This window comes from Genypterus blacodes, unplaced genomic scaffold (assembly GCF_046128005.1).
Source record: "Genypterus blacodes isolate CSIRO-AG114 ecotype Tasmania unplaced genomic scaffold, CSIRO-AGI_Gbla_v1 ptg000111l_1, whole genome shotgun sequence".
Classification (NCBI taxonomy): domain Eukaryota; kingdom Metazoa; phylum Chordata; class Actinopteri; order Ophidiiformes; family Ophidiidae; genus Genypterus; species Genypterus blacodes.
This window is the reverse complement of record NW_027466915.1, coordinates 1,791,202-1,818,661: the sequence shown is the minus strand read 5'-3', so window position 1 is coordinate 1,818,661 and position 27,460 is coordinate 1,791,202. Positions and strand designations below refer to the sequence as shown.

General features: G+C 42.3%; 1 protein-coding gene across 1 annotated transcript; it reads left to right on the top strand.

Annotated features, from left to right (window-relative positions):
* The first annotated feature begins 4,252 nt into the window (after positions 1-4,252).
* Positions 4,253-26,968, top strand: vps37d (VPS37D subunit of ESCRT-I). Its single transcript, XM_076161177.1, has 4 exons — positions 4,253-4,450; positions 10,526-10,697; positions 17,695-17,777; positions 23,406-26,968. The coding sequence occupies exons 1-4, from the start codon at positions 4,328-4,330 to the stop codon at positions 23,949-23,951; spliced, it is 924 nt and encodes a 307-aa protein (XP_076017292.1). The 5' UTR covers positions 4,253-4,327; the 3' UTR covers positions 23,952-26,968.
* Positions 26,969-27,460: the final 492 nt, after the last annotated feature.

Here is a 27,460-nt window from a genome sequence, read left to right as displayed (position 1 = left end):
TTTAGGATAAAAGCCTTCTTTTTGTAGGCTAATGTGAGAGGTAGCATCCTCTGGGGACTGATGGGTAAACAAACTGCTCCTGGGGTCCATCAATGGGAAAATAATCAAAGTAGCAACGTGATCAAATTATTAAATTCAACTCATTGTGAAGCTCATTGCACAGAACAACACTGCTCTGAGCGGAATGAGAAAGTGATTCAATGCCATTGATAGCACACTCCTCTAAATCACAGCACACACACCTCAGACCATGAAATTGCTCAGAATATCATTTGCACCTTGTGTATACATTTGGCATTCACAATGTTTCTTCTATATTTTGCTGTACGCTTGTTTCATTTACATAAAAGCTTTTTCTTTCTTTGAAACTGCAGACTTTCATACCTTGATACTGGCTGGTGTGTCAACAATTTAGGTGATTTTAATTATTTATTCATTTTCTGCTATTGCAATGGATTTTTGCAAGATGTACGCAAAAGTCTTCATGTGCAATTGTCTGGACACCAAGAATACAGCATCAGTGTTCTCTCTAAAATGATAGTTTGCTAACCTACATATCTATATTTGATGATAAATCACACTATCCCCATACAAATCTGTAATAATCTGTAATAATTAGTCACTGCTTCACCTATTCCCTAACATTTAGTTCATTTAGGATTTTTATCCATCAAATGAACTCAGACGTGGGGGACTGTGCCAAGTAGCTTCTTGAATCCTACCACAATCCGCCAGAGTGTAAGATATGTTACATATTGACTCTTTGGCTGCTGCTTGTGTGGTACTGAAATGTATAGAATACTTACTTTTCAATTCAAAGCAAAGGAACATGCTGCAAGAGGCTATGATTTAAAAGTCAAATCTAGTCAAATGAAGTTTATTTGACTAGTCTAGAATCACATACAATGCCTCAAAGGGCTTTAGAGAGCTAGGAATGCTGTTGTCTACGCACAAACTCTCTGAAAAAGCAGAGGGAAACTCCTGAAACCTTTAGCATGCAAGGACAGAACAATGGAAGAAACCTCAGGAGAGGCATTTCAAAAAGACATGGCTCAGATTGCCACTTGTGCATCAGGATCACCAGGTGAGGAAACAATGACAATGTCGACTAGTAATGCAGTAATAAATTTAAAAGAAAATGTCTGGTACAAGTTTAGGAAATCAGACGTGTTAACATGTGATATCATATTCAGATTTAACTGTAATTTTGTCACTATTGTCCCAGCCTTTGAAATTACTAAAACAAACTGTGCCGAGTTCGTTGTCTCATCTTCTGAAACAGATTTGACACTTTCTTCTTAAAACTTAAAAACAAACAACACTGGACTGCGAGAAAGACTTATACTGTATGTTTCTTAAATATCCTAAGGAAGATTTGTTATAATTAGATTCACACTTGAAAGGCTTCACTTAAGACTTGTAGAGAGAATGATTAGAAAAACTACACAATACTTTTATAAAAAATAATTGAGGACCTTATGAGAGAAATTTGACAGCTCTAACATAAACAGATCCTGACAACAGTCACCATAAATGGCAATGACAACTCATCTTCCATTTTCATTCAGTGTCAAATGCTGCAACAACAAACTATATACATGCCAAGGTTATCAAAACTGTCTGTAGGTATTTGGTGAATTCTAGAAAGTAGCATCATAATGCAATACAATAACTGTACAAATACTTCCAAGGCTGATCAGGACACATATAAAGCATAACTAAACATGAAAGGAAAGGAAAGGAAAGGAAAGGAAAGGAAAGGAAAGGAAAGGAAAGGAAAGGAAAGGAAAGGAAAGGAAAGGAAAGGAAAGGAAAGGAAAGGAAGGGAAAGGAAAGGAAAGGCGGGCGTTGATATCATACTTATACATTAGTAAATGTAGTTAAACTTTGGCTCTTACATTACTGACTAATTATGATTGGCAAGGCAGGGGGTAATTACCACATTTTAATATTAAGAGCCAAACTATTTTCAATGTCCATGAACCATTAAATTTGTGATTCTTCTTTTTTCTTTAACCCTCTTCCTTGCTTCTGTTTTTTTTTTACCTCTGAAGCCTCTTCACTCTTCTCTCCTGATGCCATTTCATCTACCCTGCCAATGAGTCTTTCATTAAAACAGATTGTTTCAGCCAATCACATTCATACTGGCTAACCGAAGGTTAAAACTGTTAAAATGCTCGGTCCATTCATCTATGTATGTTCCACCTTGCACCAATCTCTTGGTCTTCTGGCCCCTGCTGGCTCAATCTGTGGGACTTTCTGGTGTTCGAACCTCCTTCCATTGAGTTGGCTTGGTGGCCTCATGGATCAGTGTGATGCTGGTCACAACAAAGACTGTGAAACCGATGTAAGATCTTGTCCACTTTCACCATGATGACTGCCGCTGTGAACTCGAGTCTGGGGATTGTGACCTGCTTGACCTTCTTGACCTGCTTGACCTGCTTGACCTGCTTGACGCTCTTCAGACAGTCATCTACAGAGAATTTGTGCGGGACTGTTTGGACAACCTCTGCAGATCCAGATTCTTGAGGTCCTGAAGAGGTTCTTCTCTGTGCATATAAGGCAACACCCGTGAGAAGGTGGCTCCCGAAGAGGTGCACTGTCCTTCTTAACTCTTCTATTTAACTCTTTCAGCTTGCTGTTGGGTCACCAAAGAAAATGTAGGAAATCTGCGTCGTCTTCTGGCACTTCTGCTTCAAAAAACATTGCCTTCATGTCTGCCATCATGGTTATTGGCTCCTTGCGAAATGGTGAGAGGACACTGACTAGTGTCTTAGCGAAGTCAGCCCTTGTAGCAACTCACTGTTCAGAGACTGGACCAGAAATGAGGCTGTGTAGTCAAAGACCACTGAGCTTTCTAAGCAACTGGCTATGCGCTGTTCTGCCACACAACAGTTATTAGGCATTTGGAGCTTCTCGTCCTGCGCAGCAATCTAATTCTGTAATGTTCGTTCTCAAAATTGTTGTTCTCTGCAGAAACATGAACTGTTTTCTCGAGACATCTCTTCTTTGCTGGGCTTTGGAAAATCAATGTTGTACTGTTGGACCTGTAGCTTCTCTATTTCCATCACAGAGATCCTGTGTCATGAACAATGAAGCAGTTTGTTCTCTGTGTCGTTTGGTTCCTTCATAGTAGACCCATTCCCGGCTCAGCCAATAGCACTCTTCACCGCATGCAGTTCTCACATTTGATAATGTCTCATGGCTCCATTAATTTTGGACAGTTTGCTCCAATAAGCAGGCCAACATCCCAGCGATCCTGACTAAGATAAGGCATTTGGAAATCTGATCACTTGGGTATGTTGTTTCTGGATCAACGCAGGCGTACGACTCTACATAATTGATGCTTTCTTGACTTGACCTTTACGGGTGCTAATGACTACACATCTTCAGATTCTCCAGCCCCCGTGAGGACATTTGAGTGAGTGAGTGAAACGTGGGCGCTTAGTGTTGCTACATCCATTTCAGTTGTCTGCCTTGATCTGTGACCATGTGAGGGCTTTATCAATGTATGCAGTGGCGATTGTAATTCATCCCCATAGTTCACTTTGTTGTAGCCTGTGTCAAGAGGCATGTGAGCACAAGTACAAATTAGCTCTTGGGGTTTGCCGGCCATAAATTGTTCCATATAATACAACTCATCTTGACCATTATCCGTCTTTTGTTGTGGTTGAATGACCTCATTGATTGGGTGAGGCAGCGGGGCCCTGCATCCTTTGCTTCTCATGTCTAAACTTCATTGCCTTCTTTCTAGCGTGCTGATACTCCAACTATCTATCATTAGATAATTCTAAACAAAATGTATACTCTGCTGCTGACACAACCGAGTCAGACTCCAAAGCTGCACAAATAAACAACAGTGATGTCATCAATATAGCAAAATTACAACATTGATGTCATCTAAACAAAAGTTTCAACTGTGATGTCAATAACAGCAAAAGATACGCCTCCACATTACTAAATGTAGTTCATCTTAGGCCTTACATCGTTAAATTCATGAGAGGCACTGACATTCGAAACACCTAATAACTTGTTCAATGCACATTTCGATAAAATATAAGGAGAGCAAATTAGGGGATTCTCTTCACCGGCACCTGTGATTATATGCTGCAAGGAGGATATTATGTTTATTGCTTCACCGCCTTTTAAAATAGAGGTTTAAACATCTCTTATTTTGAAAGTGACTAGGAAATGACACCGTTTACTCGGTCTGTCTTGACGCTGCACGCTGACTGCTCGCATCGCATTCCAATGTGAGCGAGATGTGACCATCGTGCCGCCGCTTTATGTCTCCAAATCGTCTTGAGCTCTGCGTTACAGGAATACGATGTCCACCGCTAAGGAATCTGCCAGCTGCCCTGACGGCTACAGGGCTTTAAACACCAACGAGCTTCGGGAGCTTTTACAAAACGATGACAAAATGGACCAAATCATTCGACTAAATGAAAAGGTGGGTATTCGCTGTCCCCCCACAGAAGAACCAAACTATTTTAATTCTTTCTGTTCAAACAAGGTGTTTCCTCTTAATTTCTTCACCTCTGCTGTTTTCCAGTGCTTGGAATCAGCGCGTATTTGTCTTTGGCTGCTCCATATGATGTGTAGTGTGTGGAATGTAGCTAAATCCGCTTTACATGGCTCATCGATTGTCTGCGTGGCGAGTGGTCGGGTTTCCCAATTCGTTCGATCAAACCCAATCCTGTGATATTTGTCGGTAAAATATGAACTAACCCGTAGTTAAACGCACACCCGCCTCTTCTCTGCGTTCTTCTCACGTGTGGTGAATGTGTTGTTTTATTCCACAAACGTGCTGGGAGCATCTGTGTGTGTTTGTACTGTACCCCGATACGCGCCGTTATGTAGCAGAGTCGATGCCCCCCAAACCACCTACGAAAAGTGGGTACGTTTGTTTCTTAGCTTGTCTAAAACATTATATACATTTTTGGAAAACTTCACGATACATTTTCTAACTTTTAAAACGCGCTCTTTTAATCGGCTCTAACTTGATACGATTAAACAACAATCTATTGGCTGGAAATGCAACTTTAAAACAGGTACACTCGGTCGCCTTACATCCGGAACATGATCAGTTGCTTGTATAAAGTACGCTTTATGTTACCGGAAGTTGCTTCTTCGTGTAATACATGCATGCCGAATTGAAGAGGGGGTTTCGACCTTTTAGAAAAATGTTTTATTCGCAGTTTTACCGTCATGTATTTTTGCGTAGAAACAAACATAAATTAAATTGGCGCATTTTTAAAGGGACTTTGTGTGTATCTTCCTCGTCACTATAGAAGCAGGTTTCATGGCTACATTATGTTGTTCCTGTGCTCAGTCAGAACTAATAATTCCTTGGTTTTGCCCCCTTTAAACCCACAAACACAAGTTCTCCAGTCTGGGGGTCTTGGAGTTTTACTTTACCCTGATTTGATGAGTTTTTCTGGGATAACTCCACCTGTAAGTCTCCGGGTGGTGATTTAGAAGGCTATAGATTACAGGGCTGTCATATGGGTGGGGTGATAACAACAGTGTGTTCAGTGAAACATAGCCTAAGCAAGTATACTGTGTATGTTCTCATTGTGCTTGTGTCTCGGGAGTCAAACAGTTGTGAAATGGAATCGTATTGCCTGGGGTGGCTCACAAGAACACCGGACCTTTGCATTCCTCACTCCACCACACTTCTTTCCTGTTTTACTGAATGGTTAAAGATGAACATCAGCTGATTTTTGCATTGAAAGAAAAACAGGAACATGTTTGGACTGGATCATCCTCTGTGTGTGAAACCCGCTCAGCGTAGTGACATCTGTAAGCTGTGAACGAATTAGGAAAGATGGAGGTGAAGTGGGTGAATCTCTGGAAGAGGTCACCCTGTGTCTCCCCTGGGTGCTCAGTGGAGTGACTCAGAGCCTTGATCCACAGACCTCAGCGCCCATTATCTGTCATTAACTTGCAATCAATTCTTGTCTTTGAGGAGATGATACCCTGTGTTGTGATCAATTGAATCAATCGCAATCTTTCACAATCAGGAATGGCTTGATCGGGGTATTGTTCATTTATATTAACCATTTGAACCAACCAGCTTAGCTTCCATGATGTCATTAACCACCGTAGAGCTGAATACCATTATAGAGATAACATCAGGCTTTAGTGTTGCTTTCTCTGGATCAAAGAGCTTCAGGGGATCAAGTGGTGTTTTTAGATCTACAGTCATTTTGAACTGACCTTCAACTGTCATCCATGTTAAAATACTGCTGCAACATTTAGTTAGAACTTAAGTGTCTTCACCATTCTATTAGTCGGAGTTGTGAGAAGAGGTAATTACAGCTTCTCTACTGTGAGGATTAGTTGTTTTCTATTGTTTTAAATTGTATTGGTGTGTTTTTGGCATGTTGGCCAGTTAAGACAAGCAGCTGAGGTCTGAACCTCCATGAACGCTTAATGGGAACCTGCCTGTTTGTTTCTTTTTTCATTTTATGCATTGAATAATTAATCCAAACTGTAAATGACAGATTATCAGGGATGTACATGAGCTTTAGTTTCAGCGCTGTGCTGGATCTGGTGTCTTTGCTGAGGCATTTGCAGTTCTGGGAAATAAGGTGGAAAAGTTAATTAAACAGTTCATCACAAGGGCGACGAAAGACTAATTAGATGTGAGCTCCGTTTAAGACAGCCAGAATGCACGTTTAATCTGCTGAGCGCTTGCAGAGTGTGTGTGTGTGTGTGTGTGTGTGTGTGTGTGTGTGTGTGTGTGTGTGTGTGTGTGTGTGTGTGTGTGTGTGTGTGTGTGTGTGTGTGTGTGTGTGTGTGTGTGTGTGTGTGTGTGTGTGTGTGTGTGTGTGTGTGTGTGTGTGTGGCCTCAGCAGATGTTAATTGAAAAGTAAATTTAGTTGGAAGTAGGAAATGTATCCATTTACTATTCCTTGTGGCATTTTATTGTGGGCAGAGAACTTTTCTAAAATCACCAAGACCATTTACTGCATTTTATGTGTTTTATGTGAGCTCTCCCAAAGTTTGGACCCAACTCAAAGCAGACATGTTGAAAACTCGTTGAAAGTGTGGAGGTCATGAACAGTCGAGGACAGTTGGACCTTTTATAAACCTGAGGATAATTTTACCCAATCAGAATATAGAGAGAGCATGGAGACGAGCTGCTTTTCTTTCAACTTGTTCCTCACATTGGCATCTCAGCTCAATCTCTCTCTCTCTCTCTCTCTCTCTCCTCAAAGTGCAGATCTTCTCGTGCAGTGATTACGACACACACACACATAGTCAGATCTGATAGAGGAGCTTGCACGGGTCCACTCGGGTCTCTTTGACATAATGACATGCATAACAGAGGCAATAAAGGAACCTGAGCAGACCCATGAGGATCATTTATGCTCCGCGTGTCGGCAATAACAAGACATTGGCTAATGATGATGTGGCAGATCAAAAGATACGATGGCGCAACTGATCCGTATACAGTATGTGATTCTGTTGTCAGATGACTGTGCACGCAGGAAATACTGATTTAATAACCTGCAGCTGTGCAGAAATGAAGCTTCTTTAGTGTATGAGCTACAATCAAATCATGATATTATACCTGGGCAGTTATGTAACCACAAATAAGTGCCAAAGACAAATTTGTGTTTTGTGGAAGTGAATAAAAGGAATCGGTGGAAGCAAGAAGGGACTAAATGTAGTTAAACTTGCTGAGACTAAGCAGTGGTTCTCACTGTATGATGTTTATGCAGCATAATTTTCATATTTTCATATCAAACAATGGGGAAGAAGAAGGGACAAAGCTGTTTTTGGTGTTGCGGTGTTGACTGACTCTACCCAAGTGTAAACGTGGCCTTCAGTGCTTCATAAGGGTCACTAGTTTGTGATGGTAAACACTGTTGCTCTGTTGCTCCGTGCATCTAAATACAAATAGTCTCTCTCAAAGGACCGCAGGGTGTATTGTTTGATAAGCGGGATGGTCCAGCCAAAGCAGGAAATGGAACATCCACTTCAAATCCTGTTCAAGGGAAGCGTGGAACGGCTGATCGAGCCACAGGACTTGAAGTGAGCCGTGTTGTCTTGTATCGTCGCGGGACACTTTTGAAGAATGAAGCCTGTATCTGCATTATGTCTTACACGGAGCCAATTTCCAACAAGAGGAAAGCATTCTGCAAATTCCTCTGGACCTGTAGGGCCTGCAATCGCCCCACAAACATCCACTTTGATGACCCGTGAAATGTGACACAGATGCACAAAGTAACACTGGACTCCATGAAGTAGCCTGCAGGTTTGTAGAGGCAGACCGAGTAGATTGAGGAAGCATCTTGGCGAGAACGCCTATACTGAAGGGTAATTCGGAGACGTATCAGGTTTGTGCGAGAAGCTGCAGTGTGTTATTAGACGCACCAACGCTGACATTGTCTGGAACATACAGGGAGTGGCACTCAGTTTAATAATTTATAGCCTTTGTGTGGTCTACAGAAGTAATTCCAAACCCTTTCTAATGTTGATGTCCCCTCCCCCTACATGCGCATACACACGCCCTCCATTCATCAGTGCCCCCAACCCCACCCAGTGACAAACCGCCATGTTGTCGCTCTAAACATTCAGAATTCTGACCTTTTGAGTGATAAATGCTTTTTACTTTTCCAGGTTAAACTGGTTATAAAGCACAGCAATCAGCCTGGAGGTCTGATAAGTACAGAGTTCCACTAAGACGTTTCTGAGAATAAAAGCAGGGCAATACATTTAAATTATTTGACTGAAAATCACACAAATTAAATCAACAAAACCAAGAGCAAATTGGATTTGATTCCACCTGAAACACATCTACACGTGTCAAAGTCCTCCGAGTTGCCGTGTCCAATCAAATCCTCAAATAACATTTCATGGCTGTGAGCAGTGAGCAGTGTGTCCGATTAGAGCTGTTGAGTATGCAGTGGACGTGGTAATGTTCTCTTTGTGCATATTCACGTCGTCTGTCTGTTCCTATTTGCCTGAGGATTTTGGCGTAAATGGAAAACTGCATAATGGCATCAATTAGTCTAAGCAATGGCTCTTGAATGGGTGAGATAATGACTTGGACAGGTAATCTCCTTAATGAAGTACATTTGTCTAGTACCTGGGTCTTTACTGGCGATGCAAAGGTGCAGTTCTCCCCTTATGCAGCCACAGAATCCACATCATAGCAATGAAGCCGTGTTAAATGTATGTAATGTGGTGTGCGTATAAACAGTATGTATGTGTGTATATATATATATTGGGAAGGATCAGTTGTGTTAAGAGACATTGTTCATTTCATCATAATGTCAGAAGGTCCAGAGCAGCAGCAGCCATTCTAAGACAATCCACGACTGTTATTGGGCTTTTTTTGGTTTTGTCTTTTCTTTGTGTGTGTTTCTGGTTCATTAGGATGATACTATAATTTAAAAAGTTGGGACAGATTTGGTTTTGGCTGTGAGCGGAAACAAATGGTTAGTCATTGGTGTGTAGACTTTACAGGATGTCGGTATTGTTGGGGCCATTTTGGCCATTTTTGCTAATTTTGCACGCATCTGTGCCGTTCTTGTTGAGTGCTACTGCAATTTTTGATGTAACTTTAAAAACATTCTAGAGGAACAACAAACAGTGGAGCCTTGCCTGGATGTCTGGGTGCTTCCTATTTGAAAACCCTTTATACGTTTGCTGTATTTGTGTCTGAGCAGAAGTGACATGCAGCAGAATATATCGGGTTCATGTGCCCATAATGTTGAACTTGGCTGTGTTTGAAATCCCAGTTAGTCTGTGACTGTAAGAGCTGATGCAGCCTGGACATTTGAGAAGCAAGCGTGTGACTGCAAGCCACCAATGTGAATTCCAGGCCAGGCTTTGAGTGAATGTGACTGAGTAACCTTTTCCTCTCCGTCAACTGCTGCTGCCACTTTCCCTTATGTTTAAAGTGTAACGAAGTAAGGAGCACATTGAGCACATCTTGGAGCACACAGGTCTTTATTGGTCTTTCACCTTTTTATCATATTGCTGTAAAAGTGTAACATGAATTTATCCACTGGCACACCTGGTCAAGGCTATTGAGCAAGCAGCAATTACCCTCAAAATCTGAACATTTTGAATACTTTTCAAGTAACGGTCATGGTTTGGCACACGGGAAGGATTGGGTCGCCTCAACTTACACCTCTACACATCCTACAAAACCAGAATTATAGGTGTCTGTGATAGCGACTGACCCAATCAGCGAATTTAGAGTGAGAACAAGTAGTACCTAAAATGGTGGCGCTGCAGCAGGGTAGAAGTGTGAGTAGAACTGGAGTCTTTTTGTGCATTGCCAATGTTTCTAAGTGAACAAAGGAGACGGTCGCTGCAGCCTTCTGATGTACAGAGAATGTTCTGCAGCGTTTTTCGGGTTGTCATCAGTTGAAATCTGTGAAAATTCTCCATGCCGCCATTCAATTCATTAAGGATAATTGCTGCTTAAAATAATCCTTTAATCTTTGCTCTGTGCCTGAAGCTGTACATGCTTCAATTCCCTGACTGTTGTATCTGCATTCAGTTTCAGGAGCTGCAAGTGGACAGAGAGATACAGCTGACCTCCAATCGCAGCTTGGCGGAGGAGAGCCTCGCGCGGCGACCCCGGCTCAATAACGGCAAACTCCAACTGGCGGAGAAATACCAAGAATTGTCCAACCTGGCAACCGCATGTTGGGAAAAGCAGAGTCAGCTTGGTGAGTTTATCCGCACACAGACAAGACAAAGAAGGGGAAAACAGTTTCTAGTTCCATTTGGACAATCACTATCAAGACAGGTCAAGATTAGTGTGGTTGAGTTGACGAGGTCAATGGTTCACACTGTAGCACTGGATGGGTAAATATGGCTCTGCAACATGAATGTGCCACTCAAAATGCCAAGCTTCATAAGTTTTGATTCGTCTATTTTTACATGATCGGACTACAATCACCCGGACCTAAGCCACAGATCTGTCATAGGCTTTTATATGTAAAATGTTATTTGCAAACAAAACTAGATTTCCATGCATGTCTTTATGGAAACCTTACAATTTGCCATGTCGCCAGAGTTCAAGTGCAGAGTTCAATGAAGACAACCCCGAAGAAGAAATTGCAGAAAAACAAAGGAAAGGTTGCATCCATGCCACAAAGGTTAATGTGTCATTACACATGACACTCCACTCCACAGTGGTTCTCCATTGTCTTACCTTTGTAATTGCAGGAAGACAAAATCACGTTCTTTACACCTACAATCTATCACACTTGATTCAGAGCAGACTAGGACGAGGGGCAAGATTGGCCAGAATATGTGAGAACCAAACCTGTAGTCGCTGGGTGAAAGCCTCAGCATGACCGGAGTTTGGTCATGGGAACGAGATGAAGCATATCAAATGCCAGCGGGAAACTTGCAGCAGTTGTCAAGGAATTTGTGGGGGGGGGGGGGAAAGGGGCCTTGTCTTTGTTTAGGCAAATCGTGTTTCTGACAGGGCCGCACCAGAGGACGCCTCCAAACCTCGCTATTCAATTCTGAGGCTCACGGGACAAACGTCAGAATACCCAGATAAAAGCAGGTGATAAAACACACCCTACTGCTTTAATTTGGTGAGGTGATGTCAACCGCCGCTTATTTATGCCACCAAAACACAAGCTTTTATGGATCAGACGCAGCGTTTGCTTTTTCCCAAATAATAGACGTGGCCAAACTTTTCCTAAAGCCTCAGCTGCTGTACGGTGATGGCAGTTGGGTGGAATGTTAAACTTCCTGTCAATGCGCGCACACCACACAGATGCTGTCACACCTCCCCAGCAGAGCAGGATGGGCGGGGGTCCTTCCTTCCCCGCTACAACATCTGATTCTCATTTAGCGCAAGGAGGGAGGAAGACGGGATGCACGCGGAGGATTTCTCCAGGCGAGAAATCGCTGTAGAGACGAACTGCGCGTGCGGATCGGCGCCGACAGCTGTAGAGTTTAATGCATCCTGCTGTTGGCAGACTGGATCGGCGGTGAAATCTGGCCCAATGTGTTGTAGCTATGCTCCCAAGGTGGAACTGCAACTTTGACTGTCATTTTTGTTTGTTGGCATGCAGATTTTCTCTGGCCTCTAACTGCTTTTGCTAGTTATTGACCTTCACACACACACCATCACACATCTAGTTCAGATGACCCTATTTGCCATTCCCCTGTTCCGGTGGGGAGTTCCAGTACAGATATAGAGCTGTTTACCACAAATGAATCTAGAAATGATTGAGTCATAAGGGGAATTGCGTGGTCGAACAAGACAATGGTCTTATATTCATATTTTTTACTGACAGCAGCTTCAGCAGACCAAAATACAATGCAGATGCAGCTCATAGGGGTGATTAGAGGCACGTGCTAGTGTTCAAACCCTACATTTGGACATACACATGTGGACACTTTAAAACCCTCAGTGGTTGTGACAAAGCATTCTATGACAAAGACACCAGTGAGTGAAGTAGAACAGGCTGCTGACCGATTGGTGAGGTGAACTGTGTGACTGTGGCTGGCTTTTGTATCACACTTCTTTTCATTTCTTGTATTATTGTTTATCCGGGAGCATCTGCATGTGTTTGCCTTCTGGAAGAGACATTTGCACCAAAATGTAGCGTTGTTTCAGTGTTGAATTGCAGAAATGTCAGTTCTTCTGAAATAATACCTGCATTCCATCGTTTCTTTGCACAAACTGGCTCATAGAATAAACAAATTAAGTACTTAACAATGACGCGACATAACATTATGTCAGTAATGATGACAGGTACACCTTCAAACAACCATCGTCTCAAAAGTACCGGCCTCGAGCTCAGTGTGTCACACTATCATCTGCCATTGGAATGTGCTTCTGTGGTGTCTTCTTTCTGCTTTAATGTTGTAGACCTGAGGCCAAGTTGCATAATATTTGTTACTTTGAGATATTTAAGTCTTTGTTCACACTTTGAATGCCCTTTTATAGTAGTTTTGTTCATGAGTACCAACATACCGATCAAGTTGTTGAGTACTGCGTTCTGTGCAGCTTTACTAGTTGACCACACAGGGACAGGCTGTACAATGTCAACTGTACTTGATGTGTCTGTTTCTTCTCTTTATTTGTGAAGTTAGGTGTGGTTTTGAAAATGGGATTACTGGCTGTTGTGTTGCCTTCATAGGCGATCTAAGCAAATTAGAGCTTCAGACGTGACTTTTATGTTCACCCCTTCTGAGCTGACTGTCTGCATCCTTCACATGCGGGGCTGGAGGACAAACTGCACATGTATTGATCAGTAGCCAATCATTTTTGGGACTTTCAACAAGTCACTTTTGTGTGATTTGACAATGCAAAAGATGTGAATGTAAGCCATTGATTGATACCAGCATTGACTTGCAAATAAAAGCTTGTAGTTGTGCTTTAGTTCAGTCTTGAATACATATTTGAGCATAAAATTCCGAGTTGGGGTCCATGGAATGAACAACAGACTAAACACAGAGAAAATAAAAACGCTGACGATGTTTCTCACAGTATGCAACAGCCGATTGGCATCATATAAGCTGTCACAGAACGTCTTCTAGTTGTAGTTGTAGTTGTATATACAGCTTGATTTAATGCATTTAATTTGTTGAATGCAACATTAATCCTTTTCGGCACCAACCTACTGAAAGATTTGCATGTTTTGTGCATTTTGAGGCTATGCTGATGTGAAGCCGCATCACCTTTGACGGTTGTGGATGTTTTAAAAAGTCAAGCTGGAATGGATGTTGAGGCAGATGTGAATTGGGATTTCTTTTCCACTTTACAAGTTAGAGAATCTTTGTCGTTATCTCCAAAAACGCCAATCTTCAGGTATATCCTGTATATCCCATGATGGACAGCAAGATTGAGATATTGATCCAGATCTGGTGGATAAAATGCATGGAAAGGGGTCACATGTGTGGAGTTACTGTGCATGAAGAAATAGAAGGCAGTAGAGCAGAATTATAAAGTACAGGCTGCTGTATGTACTGTATATTCTAATGTATGTCAGTATTTTATGCATATAATGAAGAAAAATGACTTTGTGGATGTTGTTGATAGAAAAAGCTGGACTGGCTGTCAGAAACCGTCTCTGTTTACTTCTCAGTAGGTTCTGAGTGAACAGAGAAAAGACAAATTGCTCATAATTATGCAACATTCTGCCTGATATGCTACCATCGCTGATTTACATGCTTGTGGTAGAGTGTGTGTGTTGGACAGGTATGAAAGGCCCGTAGGTTGCCATGCTTTGAGTTTATGTGTGTGTGAGAGAACACAAACACAAAAGCGGGTGTGAGAGTTGAGGCGCTGGAATGCTGCAGGGAGAATTGACCGCTGACTTGTTGGCTAATTTCTGAGCCTCAGTTGCATCTACAGCCTGCGAGGACCCATCTGTGACGCCGTAACCTATTTGTGTATCATGAGCAGCGCGTCACTCGCCCAGCATGTTTGAGCTTTTCCTCACTTGATTTCTCTTCTCCATGCAGGCTTTGTGGCTTTTCAGGGGGAAAATTATATTTCTTATAGACCAATAGCTTCTTCATGTTTGTGTTTCTAGCTGACAGCATTATTATCCAGCAGCCGCCAACCAGAAATAATGACACTGGAATGTCGGCCATGAAATCTGCTTTGATTCCAAACAAGGGTCAATGTCATAAGATCTTTCTCAACACCTGATTTATCTCTATTGAATAGTTGCAACTATAATCAATGAGAAGTTGTCAAGATATTGAGGCAAATATGCATTTTCTCACATCACATGCATCACCAGCGACTCGACCACAGCAGACATACAGACCGTTATTTATGGAGTTGACAGTGTTTTGTTGGCACCATAGCTTTTACAGAGTACCTCTTCTGTATTCACTGCAGGTTTCTGGTCCTATTGACAGGTTTTTATCAGCGTGTTGATTGGCGGTTTGGCTGCTTAGAGCACGCCGTTCACTCAAGATACCCGTCACATCCATCAAGGCTTCGCCCAACACAACGCAATGTTTTCTTTACCGTCTGGAGGCCACATCTCCTCCCCTGCCCTCCAATGAATAAATGACTTAATTTTGGAGCTTAGCAAACGCCTTGATTATGTTTCATGGCTTAACTTTCATCCAGTGCTGCTTTTGCTGAATTCTCTCTTACAGTCCCTGTTCTCCGTTTTTAGCTTTTTGTGCTTGTTTCTTATTTGGTCCATTTCTTACAACACACCGGCTCTTTCTTGAATCCCCTCACTCTACCATATTGCCTCTTTGGACCATTATTGCTTTGCTTGAGTCTCCATACTCTTGCCATGCTGCTTCTCACCCCTGCTGGTTTCACAATAGCAGTCCATGTAAACAACTGGTATCTCCAGTCTCCTGCAGACTGTGTTTCTAGCCGAGCACCAGTGTTTTTGCAGTGGAAAAACACTCCCATACTGCCGCACCAGCCTCTGTGGAAAAGGTGTGAGGTTTGTGTGCTTGGGGAACATTGGGTAATGATGCTCTGTTATTTTGTATCTCTAGACTTTCAGTGACTTCCAATATCGTTCATGCCCAAGTGCTCACTAAGTGTTTAAGTGCTCCTTTTAACAAAGATTTTATTTGTCACAACACAAGGATTTCTGTCTATGACAAGAGCTGCATGAATGCTCCCCATATCTGCACCTAGACGACATGGTTGTGTCAAACCATGGCCAACACCATTCACGTGTTTGCGCAGCACTACACCGCAGTGACCTCCAGAGCCGCTGAAATACTCCACCCCACCCCCACCCTCACCCTCACCCCCACCCTGCCTCCTAAAATGTAGGTCACACGCAGCTGCTGTGGAAGTATTTGTTTGCCTGACTGTCACCTCCTATTACACCCACATCCCCAACATCTGCATAGTGGGGTCATGAACAAGGCCATCTCTCAATACACACTTTGTCAAGATTCCCTGAATGGTAGCCACGACAACAAGGCTGAACATGGAGCCGAAGTTTATTATTACATAAATGACAGCTTTGAAAATAGAACACACTGTGCAGCATTGATGTGGAGGCTTTTAAGTTTTTAGTTTAATATTGTTTCTTATAAAGTTTGTTTTTTTTGTGCCTTTGAAGCTCTGAATGAATGATTTGAATGCCAAACTGTATTCCCGTATTCCATCTTTTGAAGAGAAAATCTGTCCTGGAAAGGAAGCGCTAAGTACAGATTGTACGACATTGAGTCAATCTTCTCTCCATCTGCCCGTCTGTCTGTCTGTCTGTGTGCCAGGCTGTAGGCTTTCTCCCAGGGGAGCAGAGTTATTAGAGTCATCGCTGTGACCCTTGTTTGCCCCTCAGTCTTGAGTGAGCTCAGTCTGACTCGTGGGGGTAGTGTGGCTGTCACAGTTTCCCTTGAAGGGACAAGACGCGCTTTGAATTCATCAGGGTCAAGCATGTTCATAATGTTGGCTGCATGTGTTCCCCAGAAGGTGAAAACGTGCGGCGTCTGTATGCTTGCAATGTCCTTATACATATTTATCAATCAGGCTTATGCTCATGCTTGTTTCTCAATTGTTGTTGGTTGGCTTTTCCATATTTAGGCTCTGTTTACACTTTGCATTAATATGTGACCGTAGTCTCCACAAACTCTGTGTTATCTGGATAATATAATAAAAATAATAATTATCTGGACATTCGATGACATTGCATTAGCATGCGTTGCTAGAGATGCTGCCTTCATCGGCAGATATCAGGTGACCCTTCCTCTTTGCTCTATGGATGATCTCCATCCAACTAGCAAACATTTGTCTGAGCTCTCAGTAGTGGTGTTTTACGGCCGTACACACTGCGTTTACACCTGGGTAGAGATCTGAACACACTGTGAGCCAAACCACTCCCGTTTGCTGTCTGCTGTAATCAGATAGCGTTCCGATCAGTGTGTTCTGCAAGCATTTACCTTACCTTACATTTTTCATTAATTCTAGATGCAGATCACATGTTAACAGAGTCTAAACGTAGAATTGAGCAGAGTTACTTCGCGAAGGAACAGTGTGTGTTGAAGAAACTTCCCAGCCCCTCAACATTCACTCACTCAAACTTTTGCCGGACGAACTGTGAGAAAAGTTGTAATATCACAGAGACACCATATCTTGTCAGTCATCTTTCATTCCAAATTCCATTGGTTTCCAAATGTTTTGTGACGGATTAAATTCCATGCCGGGTCTTACCATATGGTTTTGTGGCTGGCGGTGCACGTCTTCATTGTTCATGCTGGCTGAATGTTTTATTTTGGACATGAATAATGCAGATATGTCTGCACACACATGCACATTGAGTGGCCTCACTCTCCTTCTCCTCTGTGAATTGTTGAGTAAATGTATGAATGTGTTTACATTATACTGGCTGTTGTATGTATGTGGAATGAAAACAAAATCACAGTGTGAGAAAGGAGCTAATGCAAGTAGACAGAGAAAGCGAATGACTGTGAAATGAGTTTCCATCAGTGCTGTGGTTAACCCGAACTTAGACAATCATCTGAAAATAGCTCTAAGTTTAATATTCCGAGCTTCCCTTTTCCTATTTTCAAGCCAGAAAACATCCACCTCATCACCACCATCCCCTCGTCAGCACATACCCGAAGGGTCTTTGGATTGATTTGGAAAATAATTTTCCCTGCTTTTCCCTGCTGTGGTTACTTGATTTCCCTTCGAACTGGAGTGAAGCTCATCTCTCTTGCTCCATATACATCAGTGATTTCTCTTTGTCGTTGCAGAGGCTCGTCTCCAGAAGCACAGCCTGCAGACGGTGCAGAACCTCCTACAAGAAGAGGTGGCACGTGCTGAGGAGCATTCGGAGGTAAAACCATCACTCTGTTGTGAGGCTTTTTGGTGTAAATCCAGCAGAATCTGTAGCCACCAGGGCCCACTCTCCTGTGCAATATGATCTCTAATGACATTCGGTCCAGTAATGTCTGTAACAGGCTGCATTTCACTTTGTTTCTCCCATAAACAGACAGTTGGGTTACATACTGTATATACACATACATGGCATGTACATATGTCATAATTTGGACCATGAATGGCAACTTAATCTGCTTCCACAATCCACAGCCACCACAAAACCCCTTAAAGTATCTGTTATGTCAGTCCTGCGTTCGTCTTTCAGTATTAAGTTGGAAGTAATGTCGGAACTCAAACCCCCAAGTGCATGTTTTATTTTTCTCTCCGAGATACCTGGCTGCTTTTCTTTTGCATATTTCAACTGCTTCAAAGAGAATGAGAGTTTCATTTCCAAGTGGCACAGTGGTTCAGCGCTGGCGGTGGCGGCTGCATCTGACAAAATTAGTCTCTTTCCACATTTGTCAGACGTGATTGGCTGGATGTGCTGAAGCGTGAAAGTTTGTAGGGTGTTAATTTATTTTCTCACGCTCTCATTTTTCTCTTCTATTCCGTGTGTGTGTCTAGTGAGGAGAAAGTCGGAGTGTGCAGTGATTTTCATTTTCCCCCAATTATTTCCATGTGGAGATTGTTAAAATGATTCTTGTTTACAACACCTCCCCTTTCTGTTTGAGAAACCCAGAAGACGGTGTGTAAGCCTTTCTGACATCTAAATACCCTACAGGCATTGACGATGACAGATGATAAGCACGCAATCGGTCATCAGCTTGTTTTTGATTTGTAGGTTGATCTTAAAAAGGGATTGTATGCACTATGTAGTACGTAAATGAAGGTTCATTGGATATCTATTATTGGTAATAGTTAAAGAGAACTGGACATAAGTTTTAAGTAAAGCTTATTTGTAGCCCTACTGGGCACCGGGCAGTGTCTGGTTAAATATAGCAACTATCTGAAAATGACTTTCTGACCACCAGGATCAGAGACAATGTATGTGAGCGAGTGGCAATGTGAGTTGAAGGCTGTCCGCACCATCCTTCGTCTCTGCTACCACCTAGTGGTAACCTAATGTTAACACAGACGAGCAGTCTGAATGGTTGGCTATGTTAAAATATATTACTTAGAATTTAAAAACTGATCCAGATCCACCTCACAATTCACCATAATGTTCCTCTGCCCATGACCCACCTCCCCACAAAATGGTTGATAAAAAAATAAAAATCTGTCTGTAATATTTTGGCTAACAAGACACAACCACACACACACACAAACCAAAGCAAAAACATAATGTCCTTTGCATGAAGGGATTACTGGCAGAAGGTCTGGATCAGGCCTCATACACTGCTCCTGGAATCATAGATGAATGTAATTTGACAAGCTCCTTTTCATTACAGTGTTTTTCATTAAAGAGCAGGTTTGAAAATACATGACTTCCGAGTTGCGAACCTGGAAAGAATCGTCGATTTCAACATGTCAGGAGTGCAGATCTATTAGTGAAAATAATTCACGCTTTGCTTGAGAAGTACCCAGGTTATTAGATGAGATCCACCATGAAGGCAGAATAATTGTTCAAGTTTGAAGGAGAAATAACATGAAATGAATCTTTGCTTCCAAGTCAAATAGGCAGAAACTGAGAGAAATGTTTTCATTATTGAGTACAAGAGTGAAATGCAAAATTGAAGTGACATTTACTTCTATAAATGTAATAGATATAGCTGATAGATGAGAAACACGAGTGATTCATTGCTGCCTCCACCAAGGTGTTTTTTTTAACCCACGTTTGTCTTCTGATTTTCTTCAACTCTTGTAAACACGTGGGATTCTGGTAAAGGAAGTGTTGCTTAGATTTTGAAGCAAATCAACAAATAACAAATAAAGCTTCAAATATGCATGTGTAACTAAAATGAGGCTCAATCAGCAGAATTGCACAGTTTGGACTTATTTCCAACATTATGGATCTCCCCCCACCCCCTAGAAGGAGATGATGTCAGCAATACCAGTGTGCTCAGAATTTGCACGCTAAATCTTTTTTTATATTTCTCATTTGAAGTTAGTGAGTAAAAGTCTGGATTTATAGTCAGAGAGCCATTGGGTCTATTTCTGGAGTATTTATATCAATGCAGAAGCTGTGTGTTCAGAGTCACACACATGCCTGGATGTTGACGTTAACAATTGCCTGCAGGCTGGTGTTGTCTGCTCCCATTACAAACCTACATAGAATTTCTGACATGCATGTACTGACATGACGAGTGTGTTCACACAACACACGGCACGCATCTATAGATGACTCACTTTTTTAGTTTTGCATTCATACAAATGACGGTGTTGTATTCTATATCCGAGCCATTTGTTTCTTGATCAATCCTTGGCCCACATTCTTTGTTTTGTTCTTATTATGCAAATAGGAACATGTAAATGTTCTTATTTAGACTTCTGGATATGGACTTATATGGACTAATATGGACTAATATGGACTAAAATGATATGGACTTCATTTTAGGACCGACTTCTGTTGGTCCTAAAATGAATCCATAGGTTGTAGGTACAAATTCAGTTTTCACAAGGACAGCCCAAAAAATAGAACATGTCTCGCCTGATTGGACGGGCAGGATGGAAGAAGGAGCGTAGGCAGCTAGCAGCTTCTCCTGGCTGCTCAGAGGTCATTGGCGGATTTGCGAGAGGTCCTAATCGGTTACATAACTGGTTGCATGTATGCGTCAGATGCCTTTTCTGACTGAATCATATTGGCACATATTGTATGTCTGCCTTGGATATTTGAAGAATGCAGCATCTGAACATAAAGTTGGGTGCTAGTGTTGGACATAATCCATACATATTCATAGTTATTATTGCACATTCTCATTTGATTGTACATCTTTTAACATATTTACACTATATTTGATATTGTCATTAATTGCTCGTGTTTTCTGTGCAATCGTGAAAAGTATCTCCTTTAAAAAAAATCCTTTGCTGCATGTTAATGTAATGCACGAGTGTTCCTGGTCCCTATCAAGAGAAATTGTGGAAAAAGCAGCTTACCCGCAGATGAAACCTCCTCTGCTGTTGGACTGATCCATGCTGTGCACTTCCCCCACCTGCTAGGGCCTTAATCAATGGCTCCATGACAGCCCCCATAACATAAGGAGGGTTTGTTACTTCCCCCCAAGGAGGCTTTCAGTCTTTTGGTTTTTGTCCATTAACCCTTTTGAGAATCACTGATTCATTGGAATTGATTAAAAATTCATGATGGATCTCCTCAAATTGTCAAACTAAATGCGACAACTCTCAGTCGGATGTTTTCACTGAGAATCTAGGCTCTTGTATTTTTCCTTGGCAGCTGTACTCCTGGTCGTGCGAGACTGTCGCTGCTTTTTCTGTCGCCTGCAGTCAAACAAGCGTTCTTATTCGGAAGATTCTTTGTCAGGTTCAAACGTGAAAAAACAGGTTTGATGTCTGACGAAGACTACGCACTCGTAACCTCAATAAAGTGAAAAAGGGTTAAAAACTACAGTTTGATATGATTGATGGAACCAGGCTATGACATCGGGCTCGGTCGGTTTTGGACATAATTGCTTAGGTAAACATTTTGCTTGGATCAGGTTCAGGAGGAGACGGAGGGAACAGCTGAACTCAGGATTAGAAGATTTTGAATGGCATATGGCGAATATTGGTTTTTAACTGATTGATTCTTAAATCGATTCAAAATTGATTTAAATGCAGATTTTAGATAAGAAAATGTTGTATTGCAGATCTAGAATTGATGTATTTTGAGCTCTGTTGACAAGAGGTTTCTTCAGTTAACATTTCTGAGATTCACATGTTTTTAGCTAAATGTCTTGTAACATCAAACTGCAATCCTGACACAATATACAGTACATTGAATCAACAAATAAATATTGTTATATCAAATCGGGAGGACTCTGGCAGTTCCTACACCTAAAACAGAAGCTGATGATGTAGTTTCCTCTGGTTGCCTGCTGGTTGGGTCAGGTTACAGTTATGTTAAATTCAAAACATTACAGTATGTGTCGGGTCCAGCCGGACTCGCAGGTTTGGGTCCAACATGTGAGGTAACTGTGGTGGATGAGATCATCATCTTTCCATTGAATCCTGCCTAGCCCCGCTTGTGCAGGTGTGTTCTGACCTGAGGGCAGACAGCGCGGGCTGCTTTGAGATTATTGTTCATAACCCCAGTCGACACCTGAATGTGCTCAGGGGGTCTGTATGTGTTCAAGCTGTTGGACTGGAGCCCATAGGGGTGTGGTGTTGACAGGAACAGGTTACTGGCTGAGAAATCAGGTTTATAGACAATTTAATGATGTGATTATGGCGAAGTCGCAGCTTGTGTGTGGCTTGTCGGTCAGGTTTACCAGTGTAGACTTGAGCTCAGGTTCATTTTGGATACAGGAGCTTCATTTTTATTTAACCTCATGTACTCATAAATAATTTGAGCCACATTGTATTGTGCCGTCCTGTAGTGCAGCATAGTGTGTGTGCTGCTGGATATTCCCAATGTATCAGACTAGTTATGCTTGCAGCAGCTGTCCTATCCGTGCAATATTCACTCCAGCTTGAGGTCTGTTCATTTAATGGCGTAGAGGCCAGATGGAGGAGCCTGCAAGTCACGGGGAAAGACGCAGTGGGAGGAGAAGTAATGAACCAGAAAACTCAACCAATCACTCAATATGGTTGACCAAGTGCAGGTGATGAAATGTGGGGGGTAGTGAATGAAACTGTGCAGCAAAATGATGCTCGAAAAAAAAAACAAAACAAGCCAACTGGTCTCAAAATTACTCTTCAGCAATTACTTTTACTAAATTGAGAAGATGTAATGGTGATGATGATAGTGAGATGATTAAATGCTGTGCAGTTTCCCATTTTCAGGCAGTGCTAGAAATGACTGATATTGAAACCAGGCTAGAGACTGAGTCAGAAAAATGCTATACTGGAATCAAATTAATCGATTGGATTACAAATCATTATTCCACTTGTCTATCCCAACCATGAGGGTGAGATGTAGGATAAACCCTGAGCAGATCAAAGGTCACAGGCCTGACTGGGAGACTCATAGAAACCTAAAATCACGTTCACCTGGAGTACATACACACTCCACTCAGAAAGCTGGATTCATAACCGTGAGCTCAACCATGAATGGTTTGATTAGGATGCATACCCTACGACCACAGTGTCACTGGTTGTGCTCATTGTTTGTCCTCTTCGTCTCTCCACACAAACTACCTTTAACAAACATCCAATAACCCGGAGGAGCTTTGCCGTCCTGCTGTCCCGCAAAGCTCAAAGCAGCTTCTCATATCCTGGGACCACATACAGAGACTGATCAGAGGCCTTTTCAAGCTTTGCCAAATGTAAATGTCGCCACACATGGATCGTTGTCAGCGGTGTGAGATGTAATTAAAGTGTACTGATACAGCTGATAAACTATAGCAAAGTTCATGGGTAAACATAGTCACAGTCTTTTTAGATCCCTTTTTATTCTTGGGAAGACTTTGTTTTGTCCCCAGGGGTTGGTTCTCCCCTTTATCTGTTGTCTTCTGCTGATGCCTGTTTATTTGTCCACTCTGGTTCACAGGAGTTGCTGGAGAAGTTCATGGAGGGCAACGTAAGCCTGGATGAGTTCTTGGACTCCTTCCAAAGCTCCAGGAAGGTGTACCATATCCGCCGGGCTCAAGTTGAGAAGACGCAAGAGATTTCCGAAAGCCGGCAGCAGCCAGGCAAAACAAAAAGAGCAGAGGAGCAGGAGAGCAAGGTCCAAGAGGTAAAAAGGGACTCTGAGCAGCACCCGGAGCCTCAGCGGCCCAATGGTTTTGTAGCCCAAGGACCTCTTCGAGTGTTCCAAGTACGCTACGGCCTCACGCCGGCCATCCTGCTGCCCCATTACCCCGTTTCTCCCCCCACCTCAGCCCTAGGCCATCAAGGGAGCGCACCGTCGTCTGAATCTCAGTTAGGACAGACCCATATCCTCAGCCCCAGCAACCAGCTCCCCGGACACGGTCAGCCGGTTGGCCTCAGGGTCATCGGACAGTTATCGGGCGGCTGGCCAGCCAACGGGCGGCCGGTGCGAGTCCAGCAGCTTTACAGGCCGAACTCCCAACAGCCCGAGCCGCCGTATCGATAACTTCCAAACACGTCACAAAGAAGCTTGCCCCGAGAGGTCTTCCGGGACACGGAATCAAACAGTCGCTGTCAGAATCATGTAAGCAAAGACAGATCCAGAGACGGACAGCGCTGCTAACATCCGACCCTGTTCTCCATCCAGGACATTTATGTAAACATAAGATAGTGAGCCAGCAACTCACAGAGACGTGGGGGGGGGGGGGGGGGGGAATCGGGAATGGAACTTTTATTCTTATTTTATTTCTAAAGTTTATGTTTCATGTTACACTGGGGGTGTGAAGCACAGGGTTGTGAAGCACACTGATGATGCAGAACAAAGGCTCTCATTGTCCATTCATACACCTTCAACATGAAAACAGCTTTGTGAAATGTCATCCACAAGAATGATGACATAAATAAAGTGGTGTTTAATGTAAACTGGCATTGTTTTTCTCATCCATGAAATAATCCACCCCTCGACATTCTTACTCTGACTGACTGTTGCCAAGGTGATCAATGCTGATGTTAGATCAGCAGATAATAAAGAAGGCAATTAATGTATTCATGATTTGATCTTCAGCTCTAACATGGCAGCGTAACTTGCAGTGTCATGCATGCACATCACAGATAAGCTCCCCCCCCCCCCCCCCCCCCCCCCCTTTGCATTTTCATGAACATTGTTGCAGCTGTGTTGAGGGAATGATTTATTTATTCATGTAAATCCTGTTTTCAGTGGCTGACTTCAAAGCTTCTTGTTTACCGTGATAAATGAAGAGCTGCTTCTCCATTTGAGGCGCCTCTGTTTGGATTTCTCCCCCAGACTGATCCGAGGGGAGTCTAATCTCTATGAGAATGCAGTATTCTGCAGCCCGCTGCCGTGATTTCATGTCAGGGGGCTTCCATCTCATCCCTCCCCCCTTTTTCATTATTCACCCATTTTAAAGAGAAATCCTTGGATTATATTTTTTAATATTTCTTCTTGGGGATTTGCTACTATGCCATGCAGCTTGCTCATAAATAACTACTATCAATTGCATGTTAACATGAAAATGCCTTTTGCAGACCAGTGCCCAGTTGTATGTTAAGGAGCTTGAGAAAATGTATGAGAAAGAATTTTTCATTATCCTCGCAAAGTTAAATGAGGCCAAATTTTTATCTCAACATTTTCAAATATGTGAGAGTTTATTCCCCTTTTAGGGGAAAAGACTGAAGTGAAATCTGAAGAGGAAGAACTTGAACTCGTTGAACGCACCAACGACCAGAAAAAAAATCCTTTTAAGTGTAAACTTGGCACTAAAGCTATGCTGATTGTGATTGGTGTCATCCAACTGGGCTCTGGCTTAAACCAAAACATGCCATTTTGTGTTCACTCAGGGTCAGAGGGGGAATAGGGGGATTGAGCCAGGAAATGTTAGTACTATAAACTACCAACAAAACATTCACAACGAAACACAGGAAATGTGTAACATCGCAATTAAAGTCAACATACATAAAGAAAATGTAGCCCGTCACACATCTCTGTGCTGTAATTGCTGTTTACATATCTGCCAATATAAATCTGATCAGCTTATGAAAGCTTTTGTGCCAAAAACATGGAACGGAATTGGGAACTACTTCACCCAAAACACTCCAGATTCAGACTGTAATCCGATTGAAATTGGCTTAATTAAAGTACAAACACCCCCCACATCCATTTCCTCGGCTGGTGTTCTCTCCTCGCACTCCAGTTTAGCAACATATCGTGCATATTCAGTAAACGGCTCAATCCTAGTATTCTGTTTACCTGATTTGTTGCCTTAATGTGAGTTTAGGCAAGAAATTGGAGTACATTGTGCCTGTAAATGTACTTTGACTGCAGTTTCTGTAATCATTGATGTGTTTTTTGCTTTTTTTGAAAGCTTTTGTTTGGCACTGCTTCACATTCTGGCCTCAGATACAGAGAGGGAGATCTTTTTGTTTTCCATGGAGCAGTTCCTTAACCATCGGGGTGCAAACTTCTGAGTGGGAGTTGCTCAAAATGGTTCAGGAACTAAAAGGATCCTGCAATCCTTAAACAAGTTCCTGGCGTGTGAAAGTCACTAACATTAGCCGATGATATCAGCCTGGCGTTAATCGATATCAGTATGGACTCAGAGGGTGAAAGTTCATTTATCGCCCCTGTTGTATGTGTGCCAGTCAGGGAGACTCAAACCATAACCATGGAAACACAAAACCATCTCCCCCCCCCTTCGCCTCTGATATTCCATGGTTGCAGTGAGATCTAACAGAATGGAGGTTGGAGTTGTGCCATTAGCTTGTGTCATGTCAGCGATGTGTACATAAGGTCTTAACATGATCCGACTGCTCTCTGCCATCAGCCTATATCAACTTCTGTGGGATGTGTTTTTTCTCACGCAAATAACTTCATACATGTAAGGCAGGCTGTTCATTCATTTGCATTTCTGTCAAGTGCTCGTTTGTGGACTGATCTGGGTTATATTGTGCGTCTTTCCTATCCAGGACTGATCCCAGCAGCCTCTTTGGGACAAACCGGACTAAGTTAATGTTGCTGTGTAATTTAAATACGGCGTGGCTACTTCAACATTTCAGATGATTCGCATCTCAATATCTCACATGATGGAGTCGTGGCCGCAGGCGTTCTTACAAGATGATTACGAGCCACGTCAAAGCCGATCAGTGCTGCACTGAATGAAGATGAACTAATAATATCCTCCTCATGACATTTCCCCCACTGCCGTATGTTTCAGCTCGTGCAGCTAAAGTACAGGACATATTAACTGGAATCTCGTGGCTGTCGGATCGCTTCAGAATTAAAACATGAAGTTAAAGAGGAAAAATGTCAAGTTGTTCCGAATTTCTGGAGGTTGACCTGTTTACATTGGGAGGGAAAATGACTGACCCAACCACAAAATAACAGCTTACTTAAACATGAAGAAATCATTATGTTTGGTTGCGAACGCTGTTGATTTGGTCAAGCGGGTGGTTTGCTTTCATTGCCGTAATGTAAGAAGTGGTTGGCATTTAAAGGTCTTTTCAAAATAAAATGATGGTTAACCAAACTGCACGGGCCTCATTGATGAACAGCTTATTGGTTTACTAAAAAAGAGAAGTTCTGGAAATGACAATGTGTATGTACACATCAAGTAATGCATCAGTCCACATGCCCTCATGATAAATGATTTGTGTGTCGCTCCCACAGCCAAAGTAACTAATTCATCTTATGCATCGATGCTTTGTGTTTGTTATTCATGTTAGTGAGGGAAATGGGGAAAAACAAATAATGGTGAAAAAGAGGAAGCTACAGAAATCAAACATTATTATTAAGATGTCTCACAATAGAAAATGTTAATGTGTGTTCCTTTATAGTGTGTATGCACTTCATCAAGCAGTAGAAAGAGCAAATTCTCTGCAATGCGATCTTGAATTAATGTCATCACTTGGGCCTGTTGCTCCCATAAAATCTCCACTGTGGCTTTGTGCTTTTTACACACGGCCAAAAGAAGCTGTGACACCATCATTTCAGCATTCCAG

Bases quoted from the DNA above. Each gene is read 5' to 3' on its own strand.
- vps37d (XM_076161177.1), top strand. From the start codon at position 4,328: ATGTCCACCGCTAAGGAATCTGCCAGCTGCCCTGACGGCTACAGGGCT. The intron at 4,451-10,525 runs GTGGGTATTCGC...ATCTGCATTCAG, and splicing joins TCATTCGACTAAATGAAAAG to TTTCAGGAGCTGCAAGTGGA. The intron at 17,778-23,405 runs GTAAAACCATCA...TCTGGTTCACAG, and splicing joins GTGCTGAGGAGCATTCGGAG to GAGTTGCTGGAGAAGTTCAT.